The sequence below is a fragment of the Alligator mississippiensis genome, chromosome 6, assembly GCF_030867095.1.
Source record: "Alligator mississippiensis isolate rAllMis1 chromosome 6, rAllMis1, whole genome shotgun sequence".
Classification (NCBI taxonomy): Eukaryota; Metazoa; Chordata; order Crocodylia; family Alligatoridae; genus Alligator; species Alligator mississippiensis.
Window position 1 is genome coordinate 10,140,165 of NC_081829.1, and position 19,635 is coordinate 10,159,799.

A 19,635-nucleotide genomic window follows, 5' to 3' on the forward strand; every position below is an offset into this window, starting at 1 on the left:
GAGGGTGCTCCAGCACAGAACTAGCCAACAGGCAGCCCCCACACTGAAGCATCCTTGTGCCCCTCGAGCCCTGTCACTGTCAGCATCTACACATGTGCTGCTGCACACTAAAGAGCACCACTGTGGACAGTACTAGGTTTACAAGTACTAACCTGTGGCAGAGTTCATTAGTTTCCTGCAGCCTAATACAGCCACATGTGTGGATGCTGAGACTTTACTGCAGAGCTAATTAGGCAACCCCACAGTAAATGTCTCCTGTATATGCACCCACTGAGACCTGGAATATGACCTGGCATTTTGTGGGAAGCCTCTGTGAAGAACAGAGGTCTGATATGCTCCCAGTAGCCTTGCATTGCTCAAGAGACATGCTGTATTAGCTGGAGTTCCCTGGGGGCTCATGGCTTCATGCCCAGGAACATTGCTGTTGTCCAGACAGGGGTGACAAAGGTTTGAATAACCGGGATTAAGTCATTGTCTGCCAGGATAGCACGGCCAACCAGCAGTGGCCAAAACCTTTAGTCATGGATGCTGCGAGACAAGAGCTTAACCTCAGTGCGGAATCCAGGGGCACTCCTCAACCACAGACTGAATTGGGCAATTGTGGTCCTGCCCTTTGCTCTGTTAGTACTCCTTGCACCCTCTGCCCTGCTCCAAAGGCATAGAAATAGCTTCCATAACTCCTGCATGGACTACAAGCCCATTGCCAATGTAATGCCCCTTTGAACCTGGAACCTTCAGCCTCATCATGACCAGGGATCTGGGTTTTCTGTTTCCCACGGAAAAATGGAGAAAACCATGGATTTCCCATTCTTATCAGAGAAAACACAAATTTACCCTTTGCAAAGAGCTCTGCAGGTGGGCTGAGTTCCAGCCTGCAAGAGCTGATTGCAAAAAGGGCGGGAAAGCCCCAACCTTGCCCGGAGGGACAGGGAGAGGGGGAAGGGCAAGGCCTGAGGCTTTTAGTTGGTCCCGAGTTTTAGATCAGGCTCACTTTCCTTCTGGAGCCTGTGAAGTGGTAAGTGGGGCTTGTAGCAGGCTGGGGGGTTGACTGGCAGGGCTGGGGGGAAGGTGGCTGGGGGCTGAGGGAGTGGAGAAATTTGCAGCCAGCTGGGAGGTTTGCAGCTATCTGGGAGCAGGGGTTTTTCAGCCTCCCCACTCCTGGCCAGAGTGCCAGGATGGCTGCACATGGAACCCGAGCAGTGCTATTCGCCAGACTGGGCTTGGCTCCTCCATATACGGCTTCCCTTAAGGGCTGATAGCACAACTCACAGTCCACGTGCAGCCGACCTGGGGGCCACTCCAATCTTCCCCCCACAACTCCCTGCTCCCTCAGCTCCCAGCCAGCTCCCAGTGGGAGCATGTCTGGTGTCCACACATGCACGCAGGCACACATGCACATACAGATGCATACACACATGTTCACCCATAGATGTGCACATGGGTATGCATACATATGTATGCATGCACAGGTGCACACATGCATACACACATATGAACACATGAAAGAGGCGCACCAGGAGGGCTGAGGAGACTGTAGGGGGTAGTGAGGCACGCCAGGGAGGCTGTGGGGGGCCTTTAATTTTAATCACAGATTTTGGGGGTTTTATCAGAGAATTTGTGATTTTTTTATCAGAGAAAACCAGGATCCCTGATCATGACACAGGCCACTGACACTTGAATGGAGGACATGAGTGGTAGCAGTAGAAAGCTCTTATCTGCCTCAGTGCCCCCAGTTAGTGGAGGGGAGGGTGTACCTTGCACTGAAATAGTAGGTACATTTTGTTTTCTGCAGTAGCATAACTAGGGGTGAGTGAGAGGGGCATCAGCCCCAGGCACCAGTTTAGAGCCGTAAGGAGCCCATGCCATCTCTGCCACCCCACCACCCAGAGCACCACCATTCCTAGTGATACCTCTGGGTCTCTGCTGCTGCAGGTAAGTGCACTGCAGTGGCGTTAGTTGTAGTTTGACTGCTTCCATAATGGTGTTGAGAAGCTGCACTTGGGCCTCTGGTGTCCCTCGCAGCTGGGACTGTGCTGGGAGTCTGGTGAGATGGAGGCAGTAACTCCGCAGAGGCCGGGGCGGGGGGTTCATTCTTCAGAAGCTGAGGGGGCGACACCTGGCTGCAATCGGCAGGAAACCCAAGCCTGTGGGAGAGAGCTGGGAGGGCGTTGAAATATGTTGGGAATAGTCAGTGGTTGGAAAATAGGCCTGGAGCTGGTGGGAGTATCCCAGGCTGCAGCAGGAGCCATTTGTGAGCTGAGCATTCAGGGAACGCACTTGGTTCCTCTGGGGTTGGGAGCCCCTGCAAAGCAATCCTGGAGGATATCAAGGGTTTTTTTTCCTGCCTTGATTTTTCTTTTTTTTCTTTAATTAAGAATTCAGATCTGCTTGCCTTGTAAGACTTTAAAGGGCTCAGAGAACTCACAACAGGATGACATCACGAGAGTCAAGATAGGGAAATTTAAGCCATTTGGTGAGAAAGGCAGAGTGTTTAAAGACCGAGCTTTGAGACCCTGTTTAAAACTCACTGGGTCAAAATTTCACCTGCTGTAAATCAACAAGGCTGTGTTAACTTGGGTGGAGCTACCTTGACCTACACCTTCTGAGGATTCAGTTTTCTGAGACAGGGGCCATTAACTAGCCTTGTTTAACTTTGGTGATTAATGAACATTCGGGAGAAAACAATGACACCACATCGCTGAAGATGTGTGAGTTTACCGTGAACGTCCCTGAGACCGTCAGGCAGATTTGCCTGCAAAATCAGATTGGGCACAAGCTTTACAGTGAAATTATGCAGAGACTAGATCTTTGGAGATAGAGACCAGGAGGTTTGTTAACCTCTTTTGGAAAACTGTAAGTTCTGGAAAGGCTGGGGGGAAGGGAAATGTTTTCTCCCTTTCACAGAGGGGAAAACTGAAACCCAGAGGTCCCGTACTGAATCAGTGGCAGAGCCCAAAATTGGACCCAGGAGTCTTGGCACCCTTCCCTTGACACCAGTTGTCCCCTCTGGTCATTCTCAATGACATCTCGGTCCCTGTATAGGAAGCGTCAGTGCTCTGCTTATAGCGTTGGAGGAACGTGATGTTCCCTGTTAAAGGGTTCTCTGTCCAGCCGTGTATGGCCAGCATTTGGTCAGGCGCCCAAACAGCGCATATCAGGGAATTTCTCCAGCCATTTATTGGAACCGCTCTCAAGTATCACTGAAGTGGTATACACACAAGGAGAAGGAGTGAGAGGAGATACAGCTGAGACCAAACAACCATGCTACAGAGAAGAAGGCAGCTATTTTGGCCCAACTTCTTATGCTTCCCCTAGACTCCAGTCTTTCAGCAGCAGAGATATGTGACTGTAGTTAAAAATTACCCAGACACAGAAAAGTCATTGCCAGCAACCCAGAGAGCTATGCACACTGAGAATAACAGGAATAACAGCCCTTAGCATTCTTGGTGGTGCTCCAGGCACACTGTAAACACCAGCTACACCTCGCATCACTGAAGTGGCACGGGGTAAGTTGCTTTCTTTCACAGGTGGGGAAACCGAGTCACAGTAAAGCCACTTCTGCACAGTTCCTGTCAGTGGCAATGGGTCTGAATCAGAACAGATTCTGAGCTGGACTTCACAGCTTCTTTCTAATGTTAAACCCTCTCTGGCCATATATTCAGTGTGAATTCATCCTTCTTGGGCCCGTGCTCCCTCATTTTAAAATCGTAACATCTCAGGTTTGGGACCTTCCTCATCTCCAGTCCCTGAGAGGTGCCCAGCAGCTTTATTCCCTGTCATCATTTCCCAATCCTCTTAGATGGGCTCAGACTCCCTGCTTTCTCCCAGAACCTGCCTGGCCTTTCCTTCAAACTATGGGCCCAATCTTCAGCTAGTGTAAAGCACCTCAGCTGAAGTCAGTGGAGTTACACCACTTTGCACCAGCTCAAGTCTGACCCCAGGTATTTCAACTCTTTGTTCTGTATGCTGAAGCTATTGTTCACGACAGAAGGGAGGATGCTGAATTCAAGTGCAAGGGATGGGGCTTTGCCATTAGTCCTGGAGTGTGAGGGAGACTTAAAGCAGCACCTGATGCCCCAGCTGGCATGGGGGTGTTCCAAAATAGGCTCGAGAAAGTATGGGACATATGGTGCATGAGGGATGGATGGGGTCAGTCATCCAGCAATAGAGAAAGAGGGAGACCAGGAATATTTGTTAAGTAGTGTGAATTACAGCAGCTCTTAGGCTGTTCTAATTTGTCCTGGGGTCAGTTTGGCCCCCACAGCTTGCAGAATCGGGGAGAGGTGAATGAATGGCCCTCCCCCTCAGACCCCAGGAACCAATGCACTTTGCCCAGCCTCAAGATCTGGCCCTAGGACTTTTATCCTTGTAGTGTCACTTTAAAAACTTTTACGCCCAGTCAGCATTTTGGAAACTCCTGAAAGGAAAGGAGCCTGGCAGGCAGCATCAAGTACAGTCATCAAAGGCTCCTGCCCGTGCATTAGCGTGGGCAGGACTTTGGAGGAAATCCAGTCTCTAAACAAACCAGGGGCTCGACTCCACTCTCCCTGGACAGCAGTGAATCAGGAGTGAAAGAAATGGAGTAACACTAGTGTAAAGGCTGGGTGAGATCAGAATCAGAGGTGGGTTCGGCAGAGCTACTCCTGATTTCTGCTTCTGAGCAGGGTAGAGCTGTTGGCAGTGGATGGATTGACAGTACTGGGGACTAAAGCCTTCAGTTCACACAGGGGAAGGATAGGCTGAAGAGCTATCTGTGGGCTTCAGTCGTTCATCAGGGCACCATGGGTCACTACATTTCTGAAAGGGGCCCAGATGCCATGGTGATGGGTGTGACATAAGACCCCAAATGAAGTGAAGCAGAATATCCCGTTTGGCCTCTCTGCGAAGCCAGTCAGCAGAAGGGGGGTGGACTGTGGGGATGGAGACGGGCTGTGGACTGACCTTGCTACAAGCCAGAGGGAAATCATCATCAGGCACTTCTCTGTGTCTGTTTCCTAGTTAAGCTGCAGTTTTAATCAGGGAGGTAGATATTACAGATTCATTGGGATTAAATGGTTCAAAGCTTGGAGGATTTATGGACTTGGTCCTTTGATTTATGTAAAGAGGAAAGGAGGGGGCCTGGAACTGATGACCCCTTCACCAGCCACCATCTTCCAGTGGTGTCAGATGAATCAATATTGATCTGTTCATCTGTCTTAGTGAGCTGGACTTTCTTTCCATTGACAGAGTACTTTACACTGGGGCCAGCCCAGGGAAGGGGGGCAGGGGGAGGTGGGATCGCTGATCCAGCAAGTAGGAGCCTGATAAGAGCTGTTAGTTAGGATTGCCTGTCACCCGATCCACAGACATGATGTAATTAAGAGGCCCTTATTAGAAGCTATTCTGGGAACCCTGTGGGAGTTGAATTGTATTGCCTCTGCCTTGCATACCAGAACAACTGGAGGAGAGTGGATATTTTGCTGGCTCTGGGAGCAAGCAGGCGCCAAGCTGTTTGAAGAGCCCCCCTGGAATCTGCACTTCTCCTGGTCAAATGGGCTGAGGATCTGGCCTGGTCTGAAGCACATGCACACACTGGAGATTGCAAGCATTGTCCACCTGGTGGCATTGCCCCTCCTGATACTGAAGGCGGAGGCACCAGCTCTGAGATGTGGATCTTCCAGAAAGATCAATAGCAAGACATATGGGGTAGCTTCTGTTTAGTCCAGGGCCAATGATACAGAGTTGGGCGTTGCATGATTGATTTGGCTCAAATTCTGCCAAAGTTTAATATTTTGCTAAAACAACAAGGGCAGGCCTCAGCTAGTGTCCTTTGGGCTGCTTCTGTGCATCTGACTGACACCAGTAGAGGTTTTGAGTCTCTAGCCCTTTTGATTGTGAAGAGCTTCCAAGTGGGACAAGTTGTCTTAGCCTGAAATAAGAGCTGTGAAGGGCTCCCTCATTTCTAACGGGCAGTTCCCTCAAAACCTGATCTCCATAAAGGGCCTGATTTTCAAATCAACAGAGAAGAGCCTGAGCTCTAGGACTAAACACACTAAATACTCCCAGCCTTCCCCTCCTGTCCCACTGTCCTCACTGAGGACAGCCACCACGTAGGTTCAATTATATCTTCCCTCCAGTGCCCAAGCATTTTCTTTGGCCCCTGCACTTCAATGCCCAAGCATCTCCTACAACCCCTGCAGGATGCTGGGAACCAGAACCCACCCCCAGATTCATCAGCTCCCATCCTAAATTGTTCAGAGCACCTGTGCACTGTTCAGCAGCTCCCCGGATCTGCTTCAGAGGAGACTGCAATTCAGTGGTGGACAAAGTGATTCCTGAACACCAGTGCCACCTAAAACCTCCCAAGCTCCAACTAGATGAGACGTCTTGGAGCTTACTCATAATCTTGCTGCTTTTACTCTGGGTTGGTGTGAATGAGCCTTCAGTTTAGATGTGCTGCTATACGGGTGTGCTCATGTGTAACCTACAGCATCCCTCTGGTCTATCGGGTGATACCAGTGAGACTGGAACCACCAGACTAAAGAGGATGCATCTGGTGCATTCTCCTGGACTCATGGCTGACACCAGCTCTTCAGGGGTGTAAGACCCCTTCCAAAGGCTGATGGGGGCTTAGCCTGCCCCCAAGAGCCCTGTTTTTAGTCTGGTTTGGAGGATGAAGGACTGCACCAAATGCTCTGAAAACCCTCCACAGCAGAGATGCATGTGCTGGACCTCAGCTCACCCTTCAGAGCAACTTTGTTCACTGAGCCAGCATGAGGTTCAGGGGAAGGAAACAGATTCATTGCTGCAAAAGGAGTCTGGCCATGTGGGCCATCTCTTCAGGCTGCATTAGTCGGAGATGATGCTGCAGACGAGTTCTCTGCAGGCAGCCTCTTCTCTCCCACTGCCACCCTCTCTCTCGCTCCCCGCCCCCCCTGCAAGGAGCAACCGAGCACTTTGAGCCCAGGCAGCTTCCCACGGGGCTAATGCTCTCCTAAGCATCACCTCAGCTAGAATGAACTCTTGTTTGGTCTTTCTGTGAGGGCTTAATCCTGCTCAGCAGGACATTGGCTCTAGGTTTTGGTGGAAGCGAGGCTGAATTCTAAGTCATGGGTGGATGGGAGCAACTGGGGTGATTTTGATTTCAGGAGCCCACTGCAAAGTTGCAGCAACACCAGCTCTGGCCTCCACCAGGTGCTTTGCCAAACTCTGAGCTGACATGCAAGAAGACTGGTCATTGCTTGGGAACCCCTCTACATTTCCTCCCTTTGCTACCCTTTTTTGACCTCTCCCTTGTCTGTACCTCTTCTACCCCACACCCTTCTTCTCTCACTCTCCTCCAGTCTTACTACCAGTCCCCTTCACCTCCAGCCTGGACCACATCCCTTCCCTCTTCCCCACCCTCCTCTGCCTCCCAAACATCTCTGTCCTGTCCAAAATGTTCTCCTGGCCTGTAGAGCTCTGCACAGCTCCCACCTCTCTGCTTTTATCTTTTCCCAAGCCTTTCTCTAACCCAGGTTCCTTGGCTCCTTTCTCTTGCTCTGGTCTCTGTCTTACCTTGTGCAAAATGGTGGCAGGTTCTGATCAGTCCTGTTCTACCCAAGCCTCAGGTCCCAAGCTGCAGGTGCATGTGGCGGCTGTGGCTGTGGCTTGCTCAGGTTGGTGATGAGCAGATGGACTAGGCACACAAAGGAGCAGACCATCACAGGCATGGGGCCACAGTTGGCAGCAACTCCAGTTAATCAGGCCCAAACTAATGCAAGCAAAACCCTTTGCCCCAGAGGATGAAGAATATCCTGTCCTCAGGTTTTCCGTGGATTTCCCTGCAGATATCAGATGTTTCTTCTCCCTCGGCAGGTCCATACTGCAGGAATTCAAGGCTGATGCCAAAGGTTCTGGTGACAAACTCCACCTCGCTGACCATCCTATTCAACAGCACCACTCACCGCTCAGGGCGTGGCTTCCTGCTGTCCTATGCCACCAGCCAGCACCCAGGTAGGGGACATCCCGCTATCCTGAGATGGGGGAAGGGGGCTGTCAGTAATGGGACACTGGTTGCTCAACACAAATCCTCCTCACTCACTCCAAATGGCTCCAGAAGGCCATGCCAGGGAAATGCAGCCAGGATGTCTGGAGTCCATGCAGGAGGTTCATTGTCCCCAGCATAGTCTTGTGAGAACTCCAGGGAAAGCTGGGATGGGCAGCCCAAGAGAACCCATCACGGTGGTTATCTTCTCTAGTCCTCTCTCTAGGGGACAAAGGACTCTGAGGTCCACCAGTGATGCTGCCCCATATCAGGGATTTGTGATATTGATGCTGCCCTGCTGAGGATGACAGCAGGATTTGAACCCGGCATCTCTTTGCACTATGAGCATAAACTTCCTCTTAAGTGAGCTAAAGGACAAATCAGTACACTGTCTATGTGGCCCAGACACTTAAGGCCTCCTTACATCAGCTTTGGGCTACTGCAGAAGGTTTCTTGGCCTGCATTTGAGCCAGACAAGTCTGCTGAAGCTGGGATGAAGCAGCACTGATCACCCTAAATCTATGTCAATTAACTCCTTAATTAGCCTCATAGTATCACAAGTTCTGAACCTGCCATACATGGAACAAATCTATTTTAGGGATTTTATTTAAAGAGTTTTCAGTCTTACATTGGCAACACTTGATATATCATTCCATCATCAAAGCCAGGTGTCTTAGTCTTCATCCCCCCATGCAGGGGTCACAGGGAAAGCACAATTAAAATCAATAGACCCCTGAAAATAATTAAAATTTGCTACTCCATATGCAATAATGTGACAGTTTTAAAGCGTGATACCACAAGATATCCTGTATCTGGGAGGGAATACTGGGAACTTATCGAAGGTGTGGAAAACACCCTCTTCAGTGGTATTCAGCTTCCAGTTCCACATTGCAAAGTCCCAAGATATGAGCTCCTAAGCCTGGTTCAGGACTGGACTAGTCTATCCTGGCCCATAGACAGATGTAATTTTGCACTGCGGGATGGGAGGGGACGGGTGTGGGGGAGGATGCCATAGTTGTGGAGAGGGGGAAAGATATCTGTAGTTTAAAAAAATTGGAATCTGATAAGTGCTTGGGGGGCTGGAATTTTCCAACACATTGCAGGAGCTGAGTAAGCAACATTTCAGCAAAGCTATGTGCCAATTGCAGTTTATCATGTGGACACCCCTGCATATGGGGATGTGAGCATAGATACATAAGGTTAATATTTGCATTTATCAGTCACTTTTGGCCACCTTATACTGCTTGACACATGGAAATCCCAACAGTCGCTCTCGCTGTGATGTGGCACATTCAAACAGCTGCCATGGGGAAAAAAATTGCCAACCTTCCATAAAAAATGTCCTCCTTCTCTTTCCAAATATGGATTTTCCTACACCTAAAAGACCCAGAACTCCTTTCCCAGGATGGCCAAGGATTCAAACAATTCTTGTGAATGCTCGCAGTCATGCTGCCTTGGATGATCTGCACAGCAGGGGATTCTTGGCTTCTTGCCCTATATTTAAAGAGAATGATTGTCTCCGGGATGTTGTCCTGTCCTGTTGTGAAAAGCACCTCCCTTGCCATTCAAACCATACTGGACAACTCCTTTCCCACTGGGGATCACATCACACCTTTATGGCATTGTCACCCTGACCAGTTGATTCCATGGCAAAGCAACTTTAGGAACATATTGAATGTCTCTGTTGTTGAAGTGCATTGAGCAGCTGGAGGTGAGGAAGCTAGTGCCATGTGATCAGATAACCACAGGCTGGCAGTGGCCAATTAAACAGCATGGCTAAGACCTTTGCTGTGGCACAGGTGGCCTGTGCAGAATCCTGCTAGGTATGGTAGGGAGATTTGAGGAGCTCTCCTTTGGGATGATATGCATGATCCATGCCTTGGTCACTCAGGAGTACTACAGCTGTCCCACACCTGGGCTGGTGAATCCTCTATCCCTTGCAATGCCATCATGAGTTTTCTGTGGGAGCATGTTTGTACAGAGTGCCTGATTCCCTCTGCACTGCTGCCTTTGTGCTCCATTCTGGCAATATAAAGAGCCTTAAAGTGGGTACAAGTTCTCTTTAAGAGCCACATTAAGCTGCCAGGAGTAGCTGCTTATATGAAAATTAGGCTCCTGATTTTTCAAGAGAAGGGCTCACACATTGTTTGCTGAGTTTACACCACAAACATTCATGAGTCACCGTCTTTTTCTTCAGTCCTCTGTGGTTTCTGGAAGAATGGGAGAGAGGGTGGCGTGGGCTACACTGCCGGGAATCCAAAGACACTGGGCTTCAGTTTGTAACTTCCTTTCTAAGAGGAGAATAACAACAACTTGGGTGTCCCGATGTCTTCCCTGGAAGCAGGCTGCTTCCCATTCTGTAATGGGAATCATGATACTCACCTGACAAGAATATGGGAGGCACTATTAACCTTTTATTTAAATCCTTGGGTCATCGAATAAAACAATGCTGGAAAGAAAAAGTCACTTTAGAAGAGGTGTCTAACTTGCAGTTTGATGGGGTAGATGGATGGTTATTAATGCAGGCATCTGGAAGGTACCCTCAAGAGCAGGGGCTGGGAGCATGCTGGCCTATCCAGGACAAGTCTGAAAGCTGGGGAAAGGTTGGAGACTGGAGCCCCTCATGGAAGCTTTATGGCTTGTCTTTTTCTCCCAGTTCCCACATTTTTTCAAATGAAAATCTCCTGTGTTGTTAGGACAGGGTGAACCCATGGGGATAAATTCCCTCCCAACACTAAAAAGGCAACTGTGACTCAGATAGGATGTGGGCCTAAGAACCTATCCCACATCAGCTTCCAAAGCCTCCATCCACTCCTGACCTTGGGCTGCTGGAAAGGGTGGCTTTGTGGTTAAGGCAGAAACCTGGGATTCAGAACAGCTGGGTTCAACTCTAGACCTTGCTTGAAGTGACCTTGGTCAGATCACTTAATATCTCTGGACCGCTATTCCATCGAGCTATTTCCAGACCTTCCAGGAGTGTTGAGAGGATAAGACCAAACTATGTGAGAGAGGATAAACTATTTGATGGGTGAGGGCCACATCCAGAATCATCTGTGTCATAGTAGCATCTCAAAGCCTCAGCCATGCACCTGGCCTCCACTACACTAGATACTGAACAAACAGATGGTCCCTGCCCCAAGGAGCCTGCAGCCCAAGCAGGTAGATGGCCATCAGCCTAAGCTAACCAAAGTCAAGGCCACTCGATTAGAAGTCAATGAGAAGTTACAGTGACCCTTGGCAAATGTCTGGTGGTGTTACAATTACCATGTAATATGGCATTGCTCCCTGGGCATGACATGAGCTGTCTGGGTTGTACACTGCTGTTGGACAGCTCTGAGACGGGGGGTTATAGTAATAACAAGGGGGGGAGGGTTACTACCCCTGTGCTAGGACCTGTACCAAATGACCCTGGATGTAAATCAGGAGAGACTTGGTGCACTTAATGTGACAGTGTTTATGTGAAGCTGCTCTGTGAAGATTCAGATTCAGGGCCTGTCTTGCCATATTGGCACTATAACAAACAGCAGAGGAGCCTGCCAGGGGTCAAGGAGATCCCTGTGGGCTTGGGCTGAGTTCACTGACCTACTACCTTCTCTGTCTATCTTCTAGATCTGATTTCCTGTTTGGATAAGGGCACCCATTACAGCCAACAACAGATCAGGTGAGTGGGTTTCTAGGGAAAGATGTTTTTTTCTCAAAATGAGCTATTGTGGATCCAATCCAGCTGGAAGGTGACTCTGCTGACTCTCTGATCAGCACAATAACACTGGGGAAGAGGAAATCTGGAGAGCCTGGGACAATAGACAGTGCATTTCCTTAATGCAGACAGGACGGTAGAAGCAGAGTTCCTGGATTCTGAACCAAATTCTGCCACTGACTAAAGGCTTTTGGCAAGTCACATCCCCATCCCACCACTGCCCTTTCCTCATTTCACTCCCCTCAACCCAGTCAAATAGGGGTTATGCCTCTCCCTCAGGGGAATTGTGAAGCTTAATTAATCACTGTACAACACTATGAGCTCATCCAATGAAAGATGCAATAATTGAGGGTTATTAATGCTCATTAGCCACCCACCAGCTGATTCACTACATGGGTGAATAATTTATCTGACAAATATTTCCTCCTTTCCTAGGTACAGATTTGCCCAACAGCTGGTCAGTGATGTCCCCCATATTTATCATAACTGTAGGGCTGAAAGGAACCTCAGGGGTCACGTAGTCCAACCCCCTGCATGAATGTAGCATGCACTTTTCCTACACTCTCCCAAAAAGAAGCGTCTTCTTGAAAAAAATCCAATGAAGAGGATCTTCCATCTACTATCTGCCAACAATTCTCTACCTGTTGCTCCGTCGTTGTATCTGATATTTAGAATCCAAGCTCATTTTGATTGGACTCCTGGGTCACATGCAAATGTGCCCGAATGGAGGTTTCTGGTGGGAATAGTTGCATTATAAATTGACAGTTCTCTTCCTGTGAACGCTCTACAGGATGTGGTTAAAATTCCCCAGGCTGAGGCCCTTCCCTGCCAGAGAACTTGACTGGTAGAATGCCTGCACAGTATGAATACAGCAGGGACAGAGAGAGCCAGTGAAAATGCATGTAAAGGTCTGGACCGGTTTTAATGGGAGATAGTTTGCAGGCTCTTCCCATTACCACGGGAGGAGCACTCTTTGACATGTAGAATAAATCTACTAGATCCTCAATGCACATCACACAGTTCACCCTTTCTGGTAGCCTCAGAGCCTCACGGGCCATGGAAACTGAATATCTCAGAGGACGTTGCACAGCCATATCTGTTCTGGGGACAGAGGAAGCTGCAGCTAGCAGGGTTGTGGGTCACTGATGTCTGAGATAGCTACAAGGAAGTAATAGCATGGAAAGTAAGGCCCTGAGTCCCAAGGAGCAAGACCTTGATTCAGGCACTAATCATTTGTCATGTATTTCAGTGTTTACTGCCCTGCAGGCTGCAAGGGAATAGCTGGTGATATCTGGGGCAACACCAACCAGGGCTACCGAGATGTGAGTACCAACTTCAGTGCTGCAGCCATCACTGACTTGAGATGATTTGGTGTGGCATGGGTGTTGAAGAGCCCTTTTCTGGATGGAGAGGCATCCATGCCACAGTGCCAGCATGGCTGTACAAACCCACTGTTCACGGGTGTCTCAGCAGAGGGCAGGGCTCAGTGGGTCCTGGAGGGTGAATTCCATGAGTTCCTCCAGCCCCAGCAGGTTGGCAGGTAGTGTAGAGAAGCCTCTTGCTCTGTCTGATCAGTGGTTACATGGAGACCTCCAAGGTCCAGGGCTGTCATCCTGGTAGTCTTGAAACCAGAACTAAATTTGCCTGAGAAAGGGCCTGATACCAATCTCTCTTCCATGAAGTTACTCCCAGTTCATACTGGTGTAAGATCAGAACTGGTCATTAGATAGTAATAGTCACTGAAATAGATAGCAATGCCCTGGACTTACACCCATGTGACCAGAGATCTGGCCCTCTCTCTTCTGGGGAATTGTCCCATTCAGGATGGATGGGGCTGAGTTCTTTTACTGGGGATTTTTTTCGCTTCCTCCCTTCTATTCACTGCTTCCTTGTTCCCGCCAGACCTCAGTTCTCTGCAAAGCAGCCGTCCATGCTGGAGTGATCCTGGATGAGCTGGGAGGGCAGGTCACTCTATCACGGCAGAAAGGGATCACTCTCTATGAGTCAGCCTTTGCCAATGGACTCCACTCCAAGAGGTGAGTAGCCAGAATCCTTGATGAGTCAGTGAGCAGCCAGAGTTGGACCAGTTTGTCCTCCAAAGATAAATCTATAGCTGGCATAAATTAATCCAATGGAACCAGGCTGATTAATGCTGAGGGAGGATCTGGCTCACTGTTCCTGGGGGGCAAAATGCAGATCAAAAAGGAGGGGACCAAAGCTTACAGCTCTTACGCAGGCTAAAGGCTCTAGCAGGTTTAGGTAAGCACTGCCTGCAGAACTTGGCCCACACTTTCTTTGAAGTGTCCAGTGCCTGGGGCCCTGGAAGACTCTGAGCCTGTTGTCACCTCAGCCACTAACCTGCAGTGTGACCTTGAGCATGAGCAAAGCAGAGGATGTCTCTGTGCTGCTCTTTTCCCATCTTTGAAATGGGCATAGTGATACTAATTTAATTTATGGGCCTGGAGGGCATGTGAGGCTTCATCTGTTCCTGAATGAGTGTAAAGCTTTTCAGATGAATATAAAAGCACAGGAGTGCTGCTTTTCATAACCAGTCACTAAAGCCAGTTCATATTGAAGTGGTCCAGTGAATCTAGCTGCTGCTTTGTCCAGACAGAGACTTGCTCTGGGATATGTCAGCAGCATCGAGACAGCCTCTTCTCCCCAGCAACCCTGCCTGAGCCCAGTCAGGCACTGGTGTGAACAGGGCCAAGCTGCATCTCATCAGATGCAGAGCACAGAGCTGAGCCTAGTGGAGCAAGGAGCTGTTTGCTTTTTCTGTACTAGTTCAATGGGGTCTGGTCTTGTTTGTAGGAGCCAGGGTTCATCACTGGCCAAGGGTCAGGAAAGCTGGGGCTGGGACTGGGGCTGGGGCTGGGGTGTGGGAAGGGCATGTGCAAAGCGTGGATGCAGTTCCATGGAAGTGAGGAGCTGTGCTCCTTCATGCTGAGCGTCACTGGCCACCCATAGCTTATGTCGCTTAGGTCAGATTGACTTGCAGTGGTGTTACAGGAAGGAAAACATGTTGCTTTGGGTTTGTCTCTCCCTCTGGCACATCGCTTGGCTCTCCTCTCACTCCCACTAGTGTAAATCAGGAGGAAAGCCGCTGACACTGATGGCATCAGTGTGTGAGAAGACCTTAGCCCCTCTGTCCCTTTCTGCCCTTAGTTGCCCTGAGACAAATCTGGAAAAGCTTCAGGGACTGTAGGGGTTAGTGTTATACAAAACCCGGGGCTGGAGGGGGTGTCTCCGCTCCTGTCAGCAGGGGGATGTCTGCTTGACTCCACTGTGAGACCAGCGTCTTTCCTCCCTTTTTTATAACTTTCATCTGTTTTTCTTCAAATAGGGGATCCCTGTCTGAAAAGCGCCTCGTTTTTCACAAAGGTACGCCAGTCTCCCTTTGTCCTCAGATAAGCCCAACTCCTCTGCCCCATCTGCTTTGCGAGGAACAAGAGCAGATCTCCGGGCCTGGGTGTAAATCAGGTCTTAGCTACTGATGTGAATCAGCGTTTCGCTGTTGTAGGTTTTGGATCCATGCCAATTTACACCTGCTGAGCACTTGGCCCAGGGGCTCAAAGTGACGTAAGCAGTAATCAGGCCAGAATGTATGTGGGGAGGTTGCACATTTTGCTGCTTCAGTATCCTTTCCTCACAGTGACCTTTGCCTGCTGAAGCCTGGTGAACAGCTTGACCCTCTCATTTGGGGTAGAGGAATCTCCCTGTTGGAAGAACTGTGTCTCTGGGCCCACAGCCTGGGAACAGAGCCCTTCCCTTCCCATAACCAGTGCTTGAGCTAGCTGTCAGCACGGAGGAGGGAAGCAGGGTGGGAGAGGAGTTAGCAAGAGGTAGTAGGCAGCTTCCCCAGCAGTGAATGCTGAGTTAAACAGACCGGCCAGCCTTTTGCTGAGGCTTCCCCCAACCTGATGCCCTGCCAAAGACAGACATTTCTCATTAAGCCTTGCCACACTCCCTTCCAGCACGTGGAGCTGAGCCACTGGCCCCTGCTCCCCACTGCTGCCCCAGGGCCCACCCAGGACAAGGAGGAAAGGCAGCTTGTGTTGGCACTGGCCTCCTGGGGAGACTTTCAAGTTCTGCCCTTCCATTTCCAGCTTGTGATGATGCCCTGGAAGCAGCTGGCTTCAACGCCTCCTCTTCCTGGCATGAGGTGACCGCCATGGGGCAGTACAGGCTCTGGACGGCCGAGCGGGCGGCTCTCAGCACCAGTGGGTACTCCTGGGCTGCTGATCCCAGCGCAGACACACAGTGGCTCGAGATAGACCTGGGGGGAAGGAAGAACATCACAGGTCAGTAAGTATCAGAATCTTTCTCTTCCTCCAGGGCTGAAGCAGAGGGTGCAGGGCCAACTTCTCAGCTGGGGTAAAAATGATTACCCTACCCCCATTGTCCACATTGTGGAGGAGGCAGATCTTCAGTTGGGGGACTTCTCCATAACTCTCAGTGAGGGTCATTCCAGATTTACTCTAGTGTGACTGAAGGCAGAATCTAGCCACTGTAGGTCTTATTCTGACCCCATTTATGCCAGGGTATATTAGGAGGAGCTCTGCTGAAATGGGTGCATCTCAACAGCCACAGGCCTTCCCCAGTACACACACAGTGGGATGTTCCTTCTGCTTCCAATGGTCCCAACAGATCCCAACCTCCTTAATGGAGATATCCCTGGTGGTGGATTTGGGGGGCCCTCTATCCTGGTGCCTGGGCAGTCCCCGGTTTCCAGAGTACAGGCATTTTTCAGAGAAGGATTCCCTGCTTAAATGAACTTAGATGCAGAGCAGCATAGGAAAAGGGGGGAAGGCAGCAGAGCCAATTCTGATCTCTCACTGATGTAAATCATTACTTACTATCTGTTTTGCTGTCATGCCTGGGAGCACCATGATGGACAGGACTCCACTGTGCTAGGTGCTGTACAGAAGCAGAGCAAGAAGGAAACTTGCACAAAATTGGCTCTAACTCCTTTGAAGCCAGTAGAGTCATCCTGGAAAAGAAACTACACTGCAGTCAATGGAACTAATCCAGATTTGTACCAATGTAACTAAGAGCATGATCCGCCCCAGGTTGACTTTTCTGTTTCCTATCCTTCCCCTCCTGCCCTGCCTGTGACGCTAGCCAGTTTGCATGCAAGGTGTCAGGGCCCACAGAATTCATTTCTCCAGCTCTCCCTTTCACTCCATCCTTTTCTTCTCTCTCTATCTCTCTCTTTGTTTTTTGATCTTTCTCTTCTCTCTCATTCTTTTCTCTCTTGCTTTTTTCTATCCCTGGCTCTGTTCTCTCCCCCTGTGCCCCTCTCCCCCTGCTATCTCAGGGTAGGACCATCTCCCAGCTGAACAAGTTAATATTATGCTCTTGCATCAGCTGCCAGCAAACGGCTTTTGTTTTGAGAGCCCTGACAAAAATTGGGGCTTTTGTCTGGCGGGCCCAGAATGTGCTTGTTAATTGGAAAGAGGAAAATGGAGGCATTGTGAGGCAGTCGGCTGGAGGCTGAGTGGAATGCAGGCGGGGAGCAGGGTTTAGGGCTTATCTGATCATCATCCTGGGCAGAGCCGGGCAGAGAGAAGGGACTTGGCTTCTAGAGGGGTTAAATATTTAAACCTGTTGGTCTCAAAGCTTTTCCAGGGCCTGTGTCTCCACAGCTTGTAGCATGAGGTGGCAAAAGACATGATGATGTCAAGCTTGTCTTAAATTCCTAGCAGCAGATGCCTGGAGGGAGAGAGGAACTTAGTAATTACTTTGCCCTGCATGAGGGGATCTCTTTTAAGGGGATCTCAAAGCATCAGCCCCATCCTTGAGGCAGTGCCATTGTGCCCATTTTACAGATGTGGAAACTGAGGCACAGACACTGGGGGGGGGGGTTGTCCAAAATCATATGTGATTGGCTGAAATTCCCATCTCCCAGTCACCTATTCATGCTTCTTCCCAGAAAAGAACCCAGGAGTCCTGACTCTTGTACCAATCACTACCTTACCACTCACCATTGCTCCACTGCTAAGGATGAGGGGTATTGCTCTGTTAAAAGGAGATATTGCTCTGTTCTTAACCACTTGCCTGACCCCAGCTCCTGTTTAGTTCCTTTGGCTTCAGTGCAGTCTGATCAGACCAGACATGAGGCCCATATCTCTGTTCCCCAAAGCTGAACCCAGAAGCCATTTCAGCTTGCCAGTAGTCTCCTTCATATCAAGAACCCTAACAACTGTCCATGCCCCGATCTGACTGTGCCTGTTTACAGGAATTATAACCAAGGGATCCACTGATACATACGACTACTATGTGAAATCCTACCGGGTTTTGTCCAGCAGAGATGGAAAGAATTGGAAAGCCTACAGATCGGCCAGTGGGCAGGAGGACAAGGTGAGATTGTCTGCACTGATGGCAGTGGCTGGACAGTGGAGAAGGAACAGAGAGCGTGATAGGAATTAAAGAAACTGCCCCCTGGCTGGTTGATACAGTGGCTGAGGCTGGGGTATTTCTCCACAGAATCTCGATATCGATGTACGTGCTTAGGGACGGATTCTGGCCTTATTTACTCTGCTGCAAGCTTGAAATGATACTAGTGGAAACAGAGAGTTATTCCAGATTTACACTGAGATGACCTCAATCAGCATCTGCCTCTTAGAGATACCTTCCCTTGCTATAGCTCTCATATGATAAGCAAACATAAATGAAGCATCCCTACACTCAGGGTAGTATCATAACAAGTTGGAGTCACATAGGGGATTTACACACGTGCCTGATGTCTGCTGAAGCGTGCTAATGAGCACGCTCCAGAAGCCTCGGCATCACATGTATTCAGCATCCCCACACTTCAAAATGGCAGTGGGGGGTGCTTTAACTAAAGCTCATCAAACAAGCTTTAGTTAAAGTATCCCCGCTACCATTCTGAAGCGTGGGATGCTGAATACACAAGACACTGTGGGCGCTTTAATTAGAGTGGTACCCAAGAGCTGCTCTAATTAAAACATTCCCCCCCAACCCCAGAGCGCATGTAAAGATGCTCATAGGGACTTCCTGGTTGTCAAAATGCTGCATATCACAGCCCGCTGGCATTTCAAAGTGACTGAAAGAACAGCACCAGCGCTTCCTGCTCCAGAAATCACATGCCAGTACCTGCAGAGCTTAAGGAGAATTCCCTTTGCTTGTTAGAGGTACAGGAACTACGACACTTAGCCCTGGTTTCATCCATCGGAAGGCAATAGTGGAGACAGACACTGGCCAGATCCTCACAGTATTATCCCTATTTTACAGATGGGGAAGCTGAGGTACAAGGAGATTAATTGATTTGCCTGTAGCCCCTCAATAGGTTGTTATTAGAGCTGAGAACAGAACCCAGGAATCCTGGTTCTACAAGCCCCTGTGCTTCAGCCATCTAACACGCTGTCTCCCCGTTCAGTTAGTCCCACTGCAGCCCATCAACTTAACATTGAAAAGACAACAAAAGCAGGACTTGAAAAAAGATACAAAGTGCTGTGTGTGTTGTCAAGAAAATCTGTCTGTCTGAGCACACAAAAGGTCTGATCCCGAGCAAAGTTCTCTCCACCCTCTTTGAAGAGAAGAAAACCCCTGGACCTCTTCCCATTCTGTGTGTGTATGTAAGAGTAAGAAATACACCTTGGAGCATAAGGATCTGGGACCTTTTTCTTCCAGCCACTTCTCTTCCTACCCTTTGTGTATCCCCAAATATACTTAAATAACAGTTACTGGCACTGAAAGAGAGAAAGGGGGCTTTTCCAGCTGAGATCTGAAGGGAGGCAGAGAGCTGTTGCCCTGGGACATTTTTCTAGATGGTGGGAGCTGCAGAGGAGAAGCTGTTTGCACCAGTGGTGAGAGATGATGTGAAGGGCCAAAGGAGCCTGGTTGTGGGGGAGAGGGGAGAGTGGAGAAGAGATCTCTCCTGGCTAGAGATGAGACCAGCTTGTGGGCTGAA

The 19,635-nt window shown here is 49.5% G+C and overlaps 1 protein-coding gene across 2 annotated transcripts in view; it reads left to right on the plus strand.

Moving 5' to 3' along the window:
• LOC102562412 (discoidin, CUB and LCCL domain-containing protein 1-like) overlaps positions 1 to 19,635 on the plus strand; it is a 55,111-nt gene that overhangs the window by 26,990 nt on the left and 8,486 nt on the right. The window contains exons 1-8 of one of the 2 annotated variants that reach the window (XM_019488489.2): positions 3,439 to 3,506; positions 7,837 to 7,974; positions 11,615 to 11,666; positions 12,952 to 13,024; positions 13,605 to 13,738; positions 15,046 to 15,083; positions 15,809 to 16,003; positions 17,941 to 18,062. In XM_019488489.2, the coding sequence (XP_019344034.2) occupies positions 7,863 to 7,974; positions 11,615 to 11,666; positions 12,952 to 13,024; positions 13,605 to 13,738; positions 15,046 to 15,083; positions 15,809 to 16,003; positions 17,941 to 18,062 (726 nt within the window). In that variant the 5' untranslated portion in view covers positions 3,439 to 3,506; positions 7,837 to 7,862. Of the gene's footprint in view, positions 1 to 3,438; positions 3,507 to 7,836; positions 7,975 to 11,614; positions 11,667 to 12,951; positions 13,025 to 13,604; positions 13,739 to 15,045; positions 15,084 to 15,808; positions 16,004 to 17,940; positions 18,063 to 19,635 lie in introns of those variants that run through there. The other variant, XM_014605028.3, reaches the window with a different exon arrangement.